Source organism: Carcharhinus amblyrhynchos, chromosome 29 (genome assembly GCF_965287045.1).
Source record: "Carcharhinus amblyrhynchos chromosome 29, sCarAmb.v2.hapA, whole genome shotgun sequence".
In the NCBI taxonomy this organism is placed as follows: domain Eukaryota; kingdom Metazoa; phylum Chordata; class Chondrichthyes; order Carcharhiniformes; family Carcharhinidae; genus Carcharhinus; species Carcharhinus amblyrhynchos.
Window position 1 is genome coordinate 4,470,503 of NC_137352.1, and position 14,243 is coordinate 4,484,745.

Below are 14,243 nucleotides of genomic sequence, written 5' to 3' on the forward strand. Positions count from 1 at the left end.
CCACGGCACTCCACTAGTCACCAACCGCCAATCAGAATAGCACCCATTGATAACAGCTCTCTGCCTCCTATTAGACAACCAATCCTCTATCCATGCTAACACCTTACCCCCAACTCCATGCACCCTAACCTTCTGAAGCAACCTTTTGTGAGGCACCTTATCAAACGCCTTTTGAAAATCAAGATACACCACATCCACTGGTTCCCCTCTGTCTACCGCACTAGTCACATCCTCATAGCAATCCAATAAATTCTTCAAACACGACTTCCCCTTAATGAATCTGTGCTGCGTCTGCTCTATCAAACCATTCCTTTCCAGGTGCCTCGCTATTTCTTCTTTGATGATGGATTCAAGCATTTTTCCAACTACAGACGTTAAACTAACTGGTCTATAATTCCCTGCCTTTTGTCTGCTACCTTTTTTAAACAGCGGCGTAACATTAGCCGTTTTCCAATCTTCCGGCACTTCCCCGGAATCCAGCAAGTTTTGGTAAAACTCTCCTCCTTCACTACAATGGCAAAATCTAGGTCTACACAGAATCTACAGCATATAAAACAGGCCATTCAGCCCAACAGATTGATGCATTGTTCTACTCCACACAAACTTCCTCTCACCATAGTTAGTTCTTCTGCTCCTGTAATCATGTCTTCTTAAATTATTTTTCATATATGTATCAAGACACTAAGTGGAGCAGTTCCTTCATGTCTGCCCAGTCAAACTCCAATAGAATTCAGATCCACAACAAAATGGATGTGTTACAGACAGCAATAAAAGGTAATATCCAGGCAACCCTCAGTTTAGACCCAATTGTGCAGTTTTCATTAGAGGAACATTGCAAACTCATTAAAAGTTTTAATTATTTCTAATAATTCAATTCTATTCTGAACTAATGAAAGAACAATTTACATCAAAGGGGATGACAAGACATTAAAAGTAAATCTTATTTCTGCACCATCCAAATGAGCAGAGAATTAAACAAAAGAGAAGTATGCCAATTGACAAACTCAGCCACCCAGGCTGGACATTTCCATCATTAATAGGCACAAAAATAAGCAAAGGATAAAATTAATTCTTCAAGACATAGCATGGCAAAAAAGCAATGAAGACCAGGCTAGAAAAGAAACAAAAACTGTTTCAAACATATTCAACAAGAATAAAGTAAACTAATTTTAAGCATATTGCAGAAAGTGAGATGGGAAAAAACACCAAGTTATCTTAGGAAAGGAATGTCAATTTTTGGAAACTCACAATGAATGATTTTTCTAGAACGAATAATAGGGACAGGAGACACTTGTGTGGGGATTTCTTTTCTTAAACTTTAGTCTTGGGCTTAAACAAATATTGTAAGCTTCGTATTAGTTAGAAAGAATCGCAGAGTATCCACAGTGCAGGAGGCCATTTGACCCATCAAGCTTGCACCACCAACAATCCCACCCCAACAACCCACTTACTTACCCTGCTGTCACCCTGATTTTAAAGGGGCAATTTTGCCTGGGCATGGTTAGTCCATTTATGCACAATTGCCACTCACTTTATTGCTTCACTCCCCTTTAGTTCTTTCTCCCCAACTTTAAGGTCACAAATATCAATTCCATGACAAAAACAAACAAAATTATAGTTGGTGCTGGTGATAGTTACATGTGATTAACAAAATAGTATCAGCAACTATACTAGAAGCAGAGTGCAGAAAATTCAAAATAAAAAATCTCACTGAAATGTGAAAGAAACAGAACATAAAGAATTTTGACATTACATAATTCTCATCAATATAACTGTGCCTGGATAGGCAATGAATCGAAGATTAGCTTCAGAATAGCTTTCCTTACAAAAAAGTTTCAGTCAGAAAATGATCTGGTGTCTGCATCAGGGACTTAACCTTCAAATTTGAATTACTGAAACCTCGAAAGGCATTGGATATTTTATTTGTTGGCAGAAGAAGAATGCTTTATGTTGCAGTTTGATGTCAAGTGTAAATGAATAGGTAACCTAGAGACCATTGATCACTTCTACTTAGTGTTAAAATGATTAGTCAATTATGATGACATCCATCTAGAATAAGCTCTACGATCCTGAGCAGTTAAATCTGTCAGTCTTTGGATTCCAGGAAGCCAAGAACTATGGTTTATGCTATTCTAATCAATATAATTATGCGGAATGCCATGAAAACTTCAACATAGTGTTTTGATCTCAGATTATCAAAAAAGCTCTTAGTGTTCCAATAAATTAACTCCCATTGTGTTGAAATAGTGTGCAATTCATATATTTTACACAAGTCTCTTGCTTCTGTGCAATTTTTCAATAAATAAATCATGCCTGAACATTAGTGGCTTAGGTCACATTTTGCTTTTAATGCTCCTTGAAATACAAAAAGGACAATATAAATATTGTTGTTTGAACTCAACTGCTGGAAATCGAGGATAGAGAAATACTGTGGCATCCAGACATGTATGACTACACTCCTACCATCCCCCTAAATCTGATGGCCATCCTGTTGATGGTCTCCTGTCAGATGTCTTAGAAAGATTGAGGGAAGCAAGTTAAAACATAATCCAATTATTATTTGAACTCTGAATGTTACCAACATTTATTTTGAATACTGTGTTACATTTTGTCCAAGTTAACTTTTTTTAAATATAATAATTTCCAGGCTTAGGTGAGGTGGACCTGAAGAATCTTTCCATTTGCTGCTAATACAAAAGGCTAGGGGACACGTTTAAGATTTTGGGCAAGAGATGTAGCAGGATAGTGAGGAAGAATTTGTCATGCAGCAAGTGGTAATGGCTTGAATTCTCACCAACATGGAAGCTGAGGCAGAAACAATGAAATTCAAAAGGAAATTGGATAGGCATTTAAAAGAAACAAACATGTAGAGAGAGGAACTGACTGGATTGCTCCATGATGTGCCCAATGGTCTCATTCTACGCTGCAAAATGGAGGAGGGCAGAGTTCCTCCCCTAGAGGCATTCTGAACCATTCAGAACATCTATAAAACAGTGCATTTTGAAGAATGTCATTTTACAGTGTTATGCCTAGACTACTACAAAAGTTATATACCTGGCTGAGCTTTGAAGAAGGGAACAAAATGAAGGATGATATTACATTTTAAAAACAGAGGGACACTAAAGGGGCAATTTAGCATGGCCAATGCACCTAACCCACACATCTTTGGACTGAGGAGGAAACCAGATCACAACACAGAAACCCATACAGACATGAGGAGAACATGCAAACTCCACACAGACAGTGACCCAAGCTGGGAATTGAACCCAGGTCTCTGGAGCTGAGAGACAGCAGTGCTAACCACTGTGCCACCATGCTGCCCTAAGTATTACAATTCTCCCCGATCAGCTGGAATTATTGCAATATTTGATTTAAAAAGTTTACCAGTTCCTTGCTCTGCTTATCAAGAAGGTAATTCTAAGTAAATTATACCCTCCCGACATTTAAGAACCAGGAAGTTCTTTCTTCCCCCTCTTTCAGCTTACAAATGGATTATCCTTGCCATTGTTGAATGTTTTTAATGACATGTAAATGACCTGGCAACACCAAGAACAGCTTTACTGCCACTTTAGACATTATATTCCAGATTGTCAATGGAAGCTCAGTGAAATAAACATCTGGCAGTACTGAATGTCTTTACGCTTTATCCTCCTTTCCTCCTCTGGCCTATTAAACATTTATGATACTGAATTGGTCTTCCTTTTTGGAGGGGGAAGAGAATGAACATGAAATAGCATTAAGTATGACACAGGCATGAATATAGGAAGGGTGGCATAGGAAGGTGGCACATTGGTTAGCACTGCTGCCTCACAGCACCAGAAACCCAGTTCACTTGTGGAATTTGCACATTCTCCTCATGTTTACGTAGGTGCTCTGGTTTCCCCACCCCCTCCCCCCAAACACAGTCAAGAGATTTGCAGTTTAGATTGATGGGATGCTAAGGGGCAATTTAGTATGCCAAAGATGTGTAGGTTAGAGGGATAAATAATTGGGGTTGCAAGAATAGGGCCTGCTCAAGATGCTCTGTCAGAGGCAGTGTAGATTCAGTGGGAAGAATGCTTCCTTCTGCACTATAGATTCTATATACTGTCATGTGTTTGTGGTTGGAGTGCCCATCACAACTAAATATCTAAAAGAGAAATAAGGAGGTTCGGAAGGATATGTCTCAGCAAGACCAAAGAGTAATTTCTGGGCAGCATAGTGACACGTGGTTAGCACCGTTGCCTTACAGCATTAAAGACCCAGGTTTGGTTCCTGGCTTGGGTCACCGTCTGTGTAGAGTTTGCACGTTCTCCCCGTGTCTGCGTGGGTTTCCTCCCACAGTCCAAAGATATGCTGGTTAGATGCACTGGCCCTGCTAAACTCACCCTCTGTGTATCTGAACAGAGTATGGCAATTAGGAGATTTTTCTAAAATAGTAACTTCATCGCAGTGTTAATGTAAGCCTACTTGTGACTAATAAATAAACTTTTAAAGCATCATCCCTACTTAACTTAGACAATTATATTTCTTTGAAAATACAGATGATAAAGATCATTGCATCCAATTGATCCCCTCTCAGACTATAACATGCATTCATTTTCCACACTAAACCTTATTTTCTGTCAAATATTTAACTAATTCCATTGAATTTGGCAACAACGCCCATCTATCCCACCTGCTTGGGAAGTTCATTTTTTTAATTATATAATTTTTTAAAAATATACATTCCTTGTCTAGAGAAAGACGTGACAAACATATCAAAGCTCAAATTAGAAATGTGAATGCCTCAAAAGACCTACCCAGTACAAACATATCCAAGTAATCAAACGTATACATATTCCAGGTAAAGGCTGGACTAGAGCTTTGCATAAATTCAGTAATGTTGATTTTTTACTATTTCTAACAACATCCAACTTTTTAATGCTCATGTAAAGCACCCTGGACATTTGGTTATATTAGACTGGTTTTTTCAATTACAGCTGTTGCATACAGGAAGTCTGCTTTGATAACTTCAGATAGCCACGAGTCTCCCAAATGCACCTCCCACTATAATAATGCATGATGCTGGAAAACTCAGCAGGTTTGGCAGCATCTGTGGAGAGCTCAGGTTTGAAGTATCATCTCTGATTCTCTCTCTCCATAGATGCTACCAAACCAGAGCTTTTCCAGCATTTTCTATTCCCATCTCCAACTTGTCTTGCAGATTATTATACTTTATATTCATTCCCAGCACTTATGGCCCTGTTCAGTCACATCACTTATCCATGTTAAAATAACTCAGATTAAAAAGTATTGCTAGAAACAGAAAATAGCAAGACTTGCAAAAAGAAAAGTCAAACAAACTTTTCTATATGCGATATTGCATGCTTAATGCTGAAACTGAGAAAACTATATTTCCCCATTTTGCTTATTAGCATCAGAATTACTTTTTTTTTTAAAAACAGCACTGAAGGAGGTCATTCAGCCCATTGTGTTTACATCAACTCCCGAAAGAGTTGTCCAGCTAGCCCCCATTCTCCAGCCCCATCTCCCTAACCCTCTAAATTCATTATTTTCAAATAATGTATCCAGCTCTTTGGAAACCTCCTATGGAATCCACCTCCAACATTCTCCCAACAATTCTGAGTAAAGAGGTTTCTCCTCATCTCACTACGATTGTTCAATGCAACCATTTAAAAATAATTGCATTCAAATAAAGCTTATTTTCTTCAAGAGAAATGATCAAACCAAAATAACAGATGCTTGTACACAAAATTGAAAAAAAAATGTCAATTTCACAGGGATCATTGCAAAATGAATATTTGAATAGCTCTGTGCAATAAACAGTAAACCTCTCTACTTTCAACTACACAAAGTTCACCTTCAGAGCGAGAGACTTTGCTCTTCTCAAAGAGAGAGTCAATCTAACAGCTTCTTCTCTATTAGTATCTTACAAATTTTGCTCAGGAGCTTTAAAATTGTAAATATTTAATTTGAAGTATTCACCAATGCTGTCTCAGGAAGGAAATCCACCATCCTTACCTGGTCTGGCCTATATGACTCCAGTTGCACAGTAACATGGTTGACTCTTAGCTGCCCCAACAATGCTCAGTTGTAGCATTTAGGGATACCAATATCCATGGAATTAATTACAAAACACAAATTATTGATGCTGTAGTCAAGAGTTCTCTGATCAAACAATGGTTATGGTTATACAGGAAGAAAGTGGAGATTACAAAATGTTTTTTTAAATTCAAGTCAAAAATGAGTACTTCTTAAAAAAAAAAATCAGCAAAGTTAACTGCAAGATTGGGCTCAAGTTTTTGAACACGGTTCAAGCTTGTTATAATCTCCATTAATTCACAAAAACAAATGAAGAAAGGAAAACATTACTCAGCTCAAATGCCTTCCTTCTACAAATTCTACACAACTTCACATTGAGGATGCATTTAAAGATGCTTTCACAAAGCTCGAAGGGATGCAAAAGTCATTAGCTCCTCGCCAACAGATTCACTAAAGTGGGCAGCCTTTTCTTTAAAAAGCAAATGTAACTTTAAGCGACTAATCAACATCCTGAGCTCCTGATCAAATTTTATCCTCTTTTATAGTGCCAAAGCTGTAACAACAGTCCTGTGGACCACAACAGTGGTCCACATATGCTCAGAGTTCAGACCCACGTTAGAGTAAATTTATTTTTAAACTTGTCTTCAGTTAATCTGTTTTCAGTCTTCAAAAGAAGCAAACACTACAGCTCTTTCTACATTGATCACTCATTTAGTATCAAACCAATCCAAAGTGCAAGATTTCACTTTGCAGAATTGGTTCGGATTGGTTCTCAATTTCAGATCTGCACTGGAACATCATCATTGCAAAGCACGCAACTTTAATTTCCCAAAGGCAATTTCGGCATAAATATTCCCTGATCTTCAAAAGGTAATTAAGTAGAATGCCAGATACTATTGGAACCTGGCCATTTGTTTATAAGAGATGGCATTTTTGGGCCCTAACAGCGCAGAGTTTATTGTGCCTTTGCAGTGTCTATGAAAAAAACAACTGCTTGTTGTGACTCTTGTTCAAAAACACCCACAACTGAATAGAACAATTTCTTATTGTTTCTGGTCACACATGAAGACAGCAGTTTTTAATCTGGGTCTTCTAATTCTGTGTTAACGTTCAAGCAAAATATTCCATTTGCATCCTTGAATGGCCTCCGATAACACTACTGGAGCAATCTTATTCCAGCAGCAAATCACCTACATCTTGATCACACTTTTTTTAAAAACTGGTAACACCTACAAAAACAGTTAATGAAATCATCTTAATGACAACAGTATTGCATTAAATCTCCATCCTCTATGATTCCATTCTTCCAATGTGATTTCTTTCTTGATATCCCCTTACTGCTCTTTTCATCCCTCTCTAATCAACTCCATCTCACCCATTCTTCCTTGTCATCCACTTTCCAGCCTACAACTCATATCATCCCTGTCCCTGATGCTGTTCCCCAGCCGCACTGAACCCCCACGCCAGTAGGTCACTGACTGGGTCTACGGCACATCCATCTGAGTGCGCCAGAATCCCTTCAGATATTTGCCCCTCCATGTGCCACTACAGCCAGCAATGGAGCCTCCCACCACTCTCCTCCCATCTCCACCACTCCGTGCCAATGCCCAACCCACAACACTCCACCCCCGCCCCCAATGCCTGCATCCAAAATCAGGATTTCTTGCCACTCTCCTGCACCCAATCCACAGCCACCCTTCTCCACCAGAACCCACATCACATCAACCCTACTTTCCACCACCCATCCACATGGTCTGTCATCGCCTGTCCACCTATGCAGCCTCACTCTTCTTGCAGCCTCTTGCACACAGCTCACAAAACCTTGCCTGCCCAACCTCACCCCCTGGCAAACATGTGGCATCTTCCAACCATGTACCCTCCCCTCTCCTGCCACCCACATCATGCACTACTGCCACTTTGCCCATCCTGATCCAACCACTTAGCCCTCCAATTTCATCCACTCCTTCCCACCTACTGTCCACCCATCACTCCTTTGAAAGGTAACAGGAATGCACAGTTATAGCATATATTATAGCTCACTCAATTTTAGCAGCTTTTGTCAGACCTTAATATTCAGCTATGATTTATAATTTTATTTGGACTTAGTCTTGCTCTTGTATCACTGGACAGAACAAAAGACTTTGTACAAAAACAAGAAAAAGATAAGTAGCTTGGCATGGTTTGGAAGGCAGAACTGTATAAAAATAGATGTTCTGAATGACCCATCCTGATTTCGACACAGAACCATAGAATCTCTACAATGCTGAAGGAGGCCATTCAGCCCAGGAAGCCTGTACCAGCATTCCAAAAGAGCACTTAATCCCACACTTTTGCCACGGCTAATCCACTTCACTGACATCTTTGGACTGTGGGAGGAAACCCACATCTTTGTTTATTATGAAAACAAAATTATGGCTTCTACATTTTTACTGCAAGACATTTGTAAGGAAAGCTGAAATCCATGTGCTCTCTTTGATGGGAAGACACATCCCAGATCAAACATCATCTCCCATCTTCTAAAGCTGTTGACTCTTATCAAAGTTCCCTAGGTTCAGAGGTCTTGGTATTCTTCTTGCCTCGATGCTAAACAGTAAGTATCATCAGGTTACGGAGGGCATCAGAGCTCAGCTTGATGCTGTTCTCATTCATTAGCCAAGAAAACAGATTCTTCTGCACAGTGTCATTGGATGAGATTAAGAGTAGAAATCTGGCCTTTTTTTTTTAAAATTCCTTCCTAACCCAGAGGCACTCAATTGAAGTGCTCAGCTCAACTCACACGAAAGAAACCAAGAATGGAATCTGGGACTTTCTGGTCCTGTGCACCTTTCGTGATATTTCCAATTGTTCCAGTCTTTCCTTTCTTCTGACAATAATTCATTAAGATTCCAACTTCAAAGTCAGTCAACTATTTTGGCATTACTAACAAACTTGCAATTAAATTTTAAATAGCATTGATTAATATTTATCCAGTTTTTTCTTTAATCCCATGACAAGATTTTAATCCTTGTCCCAACAATGATGCATTTCTATATTAGAACAGAACACACCTCACATTCCAGTCAAGATTAAGCTGAGCATTCATAAAAGGGCAATCTATGGAATCTGGAGGATAGGATTTAGAGTGGCAGTGGTCAGCACTGCTGCCTCACAGAGCAGGGACCTAGGTTCAATTCCAGCCTTGGATGACTGACTGTGCAAACTCCACACAGTCATTCTCCCTGTGTCTGCATGGGTTTCCTCCTGATGCTCCAGTTTACTTCCACAGTCCAAAGATTTGCAAGTTAGGTAAATTGGTCATACTCAATTATCCTTTAGGTGTCCCAAGATGTGTAGGTTGGGAGGGAAGGAAGGGTGTAGCAGGATAAATATGTGGGGTTACGTGGATAGGCCCTGGGTAAGATACTTCATTGACAAGTCGCTGCAGACTTGATACACGAATGGCCTCCTTCTGCATTGTAAGGATTCTCTGATATCTTTTCACTACCTTCATCCCATCTCCAATTCCGACTATGAATGACTGTCACTGTCAGAGTATGTTGCTTCGAGTGCATGATCAACTGGAGTCTCTCTGAACATCCAAAATTCTTCAACCCACATCCCAATCTACACTACGTTCCATGGCTCATTAACCGCTCCTCACTAACCAGCACCCTTTCTGTAGGCAAGATGGAATTTTAAAATGCTATTTTTAAAAAAAGTCTCAACAATCTCAGCCTACCGCATCTCATCCTGTATCCCCAGTCTCTAGCCCTTTTGGTATTGTTTCCCGCTCCTTCCACTTACCTTTCATTGGCAGCAGTGCCTTCAACTATCCCAATCCCCCACTCTGGAACTCCCTCATTTAACTGTTGTGTTTATGCCTACTGTTAAAAGCTTTCCTACAAAAACCCATCCTCAACCAAGCATGTGGTCAAACTCTAACTCGAGGATGCCGCACACCTCTTCCTTCCTCAGGAGAGTTCCTACACAAACACACAACTTTTATATGGTGCTTTTTATTAAATAATATACATCAAGATGTGTATCTATAAACATTGAAAATCTGATTGAAATTCTTATGGATAAGAGGATATCTCCACCATTTCAATTACCAAATAATCCTCACCTAGTTTGGTTAGATTATTTTTAAAACAAAATATAATTGCATTAAGAATGGAATGAAAAATTAAAAAATCCAACAAGTAATTTTACTGTGACATCTACTGCATTTCCAAACAAGAATCAATATTTTGTCAAGTTCACCAGTTTAAAACATTGGAGGGTTAACATTTGTTGAACTGGACAATGCATTGAAAAAAAAAGTGCAAAATAGTTCAAAACAAACCTAATTAGCAGAGAATCAAATGGTTCTAGTGTGAAATAGGTCCAATCCCAATTCTGCCAGCTACCCACAGGGCATCTTAAGCTGAAATTACCTGTCATTTTTGGTTCATCATAGGAGCTACAACTGAGAAAATTCAGCAAATTGAACTGCTTTCCACTATTGTCATGGCACCAAAACATTTAGAGGCTAGACGCTCACAAGTAAAGAGCAAAAGTTAAAAACAGCTATACACTCAAAGATTCAGTTGTTCAGTTTGGACTGCTGCTTAACATTGCCAAGATCACCGTTTCAGAATTAGGTCAAAGCTCAAGAGAATCCCTACCTGCATCTGTGCAGCATCATATTAATCCTCACTTAATGTTAACTTGTAATTATGTAGCATCTTTAACCTAGCCAACATCCCCAAGCATTTCACAGTTGCAGGGAAGGAGATGGGGATTATGGGTGAGGATCAAACAGATATGTTCCAGGCGACTTGTGAAAGGGATGTAGCAAGATAAAGTTTGGGGAGAGAACTGCAGGGAACATTTGAAAGCTCCCGTCACCACCAGAGGCCAATGTTCTTTTCAGTGAATGAGAAAATAATAAACAGAAGATCAGATTTAGTATCGTGGAGGGTGTGGACAGGCATTTAGAGCTTATAAAAGAGGTTATGCCAGAGAGAGAGAGGGAGGTCACACAATTTGAAAATGGCTCTGCAAATTGCTGTATTTGTTAAATACAGTCTTAAGACACAGGAAACCACCCTGTTAAGAGGGAGTTGCTTATTTTAATACAACAAAGTAATTAAATAATCCTTAATCCCTATAGGTTACACTTAAAATAGATCACAAAGTATTTTTCCTGATGTCCACATTATACTTCAGAGGAAGGACATACAAGCATTTACAAAAATCACAATATACATAAACAACCATTCCATGTGCATTTTTAAAGACAAAATACTGCAGAAGCTGGAACCCAAAACAAAAACAGCAAATGCTGGACAAACTCAGCAGGTTTGACAGTACCTGTGGAGACAGAATAGAGTCAACATTGAATCTGGATGATCCATTATCATGCATACAACATTTTGTTCCATGTACATTCATTTCCATGTACATTCATTTCCATGTCATTTTAATACCAGAAATCAGCACTTCTTCAAATTTAGTGCTGATGATGAAGAAAATGAATTGCACTCATGATCAAATGACAGGACTCTGAACCCATAGAGACACAAATCAAAAAACTTCTCCATCAGCACAGGTGTCAGGGTAAGGGTTGGGGCTGCTATTGAAGTGATTTCTTTTTCCAGAATATTGTACACAGAGAAGTTTAATTATGTGCTATAAGGAAATCACTTCTTGATTCCTAAAGTCCAGTATCTAATAAAATGAATTTTAACTTATTTTTCCAACAAGTATTATAATAAGCAAATCATAAAATCATAGAAAATTACAACAGGGAAGGTCATTTGCACCATCCTACAAGGGGCTACCCAAGATCTGAAGGTTACAGCCCTTGAGGTGCAAATTCAACTTTTTTTTCCCCCCACATGTTATAAAGACCATAAGACTTAAGAGCAGAATTAGGCCATTTGGCCCATCAAATCTGCTCTGCCATTCAATCATGGCGAATTTTTTCCTCATCCCCATTCTCCCGCCTTTTTCCTATAACCCATGATCTCCTCACTAATCAAGAACCTACCTATCTGTCTTAAAGACACTCAATGACCTGGCCTCTGCAGTGTTCTGTGGCAAAGAGTTCCACAGATTCACCACTCTGGCTGAAGAAATTCCTCCTCATTTCTGTTCTGAAGGATTGTCCCTTTAACCTGAGGTTATGCCCTCTGGTTCTAGTTTTTCCTACTAGTGGAAATATCCTGTCCACGTCCACTCTATCCAGGACTTGCAGTATCCTGTACGTTTCAATAAGATCCCTCCTTCTAAACTCCAATGAGTACAGACCGTGTCCTCATACGGCAAGCTCCTCATTCCAGGGATCATTCTTGTGACCACCTCTGGACCCTTTCCAAGGCCAGCACACCCTTCCTTAGATATGGAGTCCAAAACTGCTCACAATACTTCAAATGGGGTCTGACCAGAGCCTTACACAGCCTCAGTAGTACATCCCTGCTCTTGTATTCTAGTTATGAAGACTTTTTGCCTCTCAGTCATCAAGACAGTGAGCTACAGTTCAAGTTCAGATTCATGCATTTCTAACACTTCAATCCTGCTCATCGTCATCTTAAAATAAATTTTAAGAAATGAAGTTTTACAGCTTTAAATTTTCATAATCTGAAGACAACTCCTAAGAAATGCACAATAAGCAGAAAAATGAATCATGACATTAGATGAAACTCTGCACAGCCTCCTCTCTCAAAATAAGGTTTCAAACCAAAGCCACAAAACATTCTTGGGACGTATACTGTATTATAGCCCAACCAAAAGAGGAAATGTTGAAATACGTTGCGCACTAGAATATTTATCAACTACACCAGGAAGTATCTAAGGCCTAAACATTTAAAGACATTCTGCAACTTGAAATAAACTTTGCCACTTGTTTTGCTCAAGTGTACTGAACATATTTGATTGCACAATCAACTACCAAAACAAGTCTGGGTGTTTTTTTTTAAAAAGTCAATCCACTGAAAGTAAAACCCAACCATAGGTGATGTGTTAAAAAAAAAATCAAGGAACAGGCCATTCAGCCCAACTTGTCAGTGCTTCATTAAGCCAAGTCATTGTTTTTTTCCCCTAAATAAAGGAGGAGCAGATCTTAATAAAATCTTTCTCTACACCCTCGCTATGCCTGTAACACTCATTTTGCAGTCTCTCCTTTCCTTCTCTATGTATGGTATGCTTTGTCTGTACACCACACAAGAAACAGTACTTTTTGCTGTGATGCAAATAACAATAATAGATTAAAATAAAATAGCCAGCAACAAGATCAACCCCCTTAAAAAAAAAAGGTACGTCTGCATAAATACATCAATGTCACTTGGAGAGAGGGTGAAAAACACATTCATTTCACTTGCTATCTTTAACACGGAGTTTAACGCCAATGTCTGTACAGGTAAAGACTGTAATGGGTACGATAACAAGAGTTATGATTTAGCAACTGAGTTAGTTCAGACGGAAAAAAAGTGTTTTTTTGGCTTTAGCCGTAGAAGGTATGGTTAAAAGAAAAACAAGCAATTACATATGTCTGTAGAAGCAGATAAACAACTAGTTTCACAGACTATGGGCAACTTTAAGTTAGACATTTGCAGCAATGCAATGGGCATTATGTTTGCCGGGATTTGGGAGATATTTTCTGGGGGGAAATGAGTGGAAATCTCTGAGCAGTTTGCTGACAAGGTGGCTGTTTGGTTGATATGTGTGTGTCGGTGTGTGAGAGTCTCGGTTCCTGTACCTGTCCAAAGACCTGCAGATGCTCCTTTCGGTCCAGGCTCCTGCGCCACCGGCGGTGCTGGCTCTGCTGCGGGAACACCGGCCCCGCAGTCCGCTGCCTGAAGCCGCCCGCCCCCGCCGCCTCCAATGTGGAAAAGCCCCGCTCCTGAGGGTCGCTGGCCGCCCCCCCGCCAAAGTGCAGCGTCTGTGAGCCGAAGTACGGCCGCCGAGCCGCGCCAGTGGCTAGGAGGAGCTGCAAGAGGGCTAAACACCACCGGGCTCTGGCTGTGCCACCCGCCATCTTAGCGCTGGTTTGTGCTCAGTGGTGGGTTTTTTTTACTGACGGCGGATTTATTTCCCTCTCTATATCCCCGCCCCTTTAAGGGCCTGACGCTGAGGGGGCGTGACGGAACGGAGCTTTAAGGTCGGGTTGGGAATTGCCAGTGCGCTTGCGCGGGCGAGAGCGAGCAAGAGAGGCGACAGTCAGCTGTCAATCAATCAGGCAGTCAGCTGTCAATCAA

General features: G+C 39.9%; 1 protein-coding gene across 2 annotated transcripts in view; it reads right to left on the reverse strand.

Annotated features, from left to right (window-relative positions):
- The window catches only part of sorl1 (sortilin-related receptor, L(DLR class) A repeats containing), a 193,544-nt gene extending 179,512 nt beyond the window's left edge, over positions 1–14,032 (reverse strand). For both annotated transcript variants that reach the window (XM_080214840.1, XM_080214839.1), the window contains exon 1: positions 13,745–14,032. In XM_080214840.1, the coding sequence (XP_080070966.1) occupies positions 13,745–14,023 (279 nt within the window). In that variant the 5' untranslated portion in view covers positions 14,024–14,032. The remainder of the gene's footprint in view (positions 1–13,744) is intronic.
- Positions 14,033–14,243: the final 211 nt, after the last annotated feature.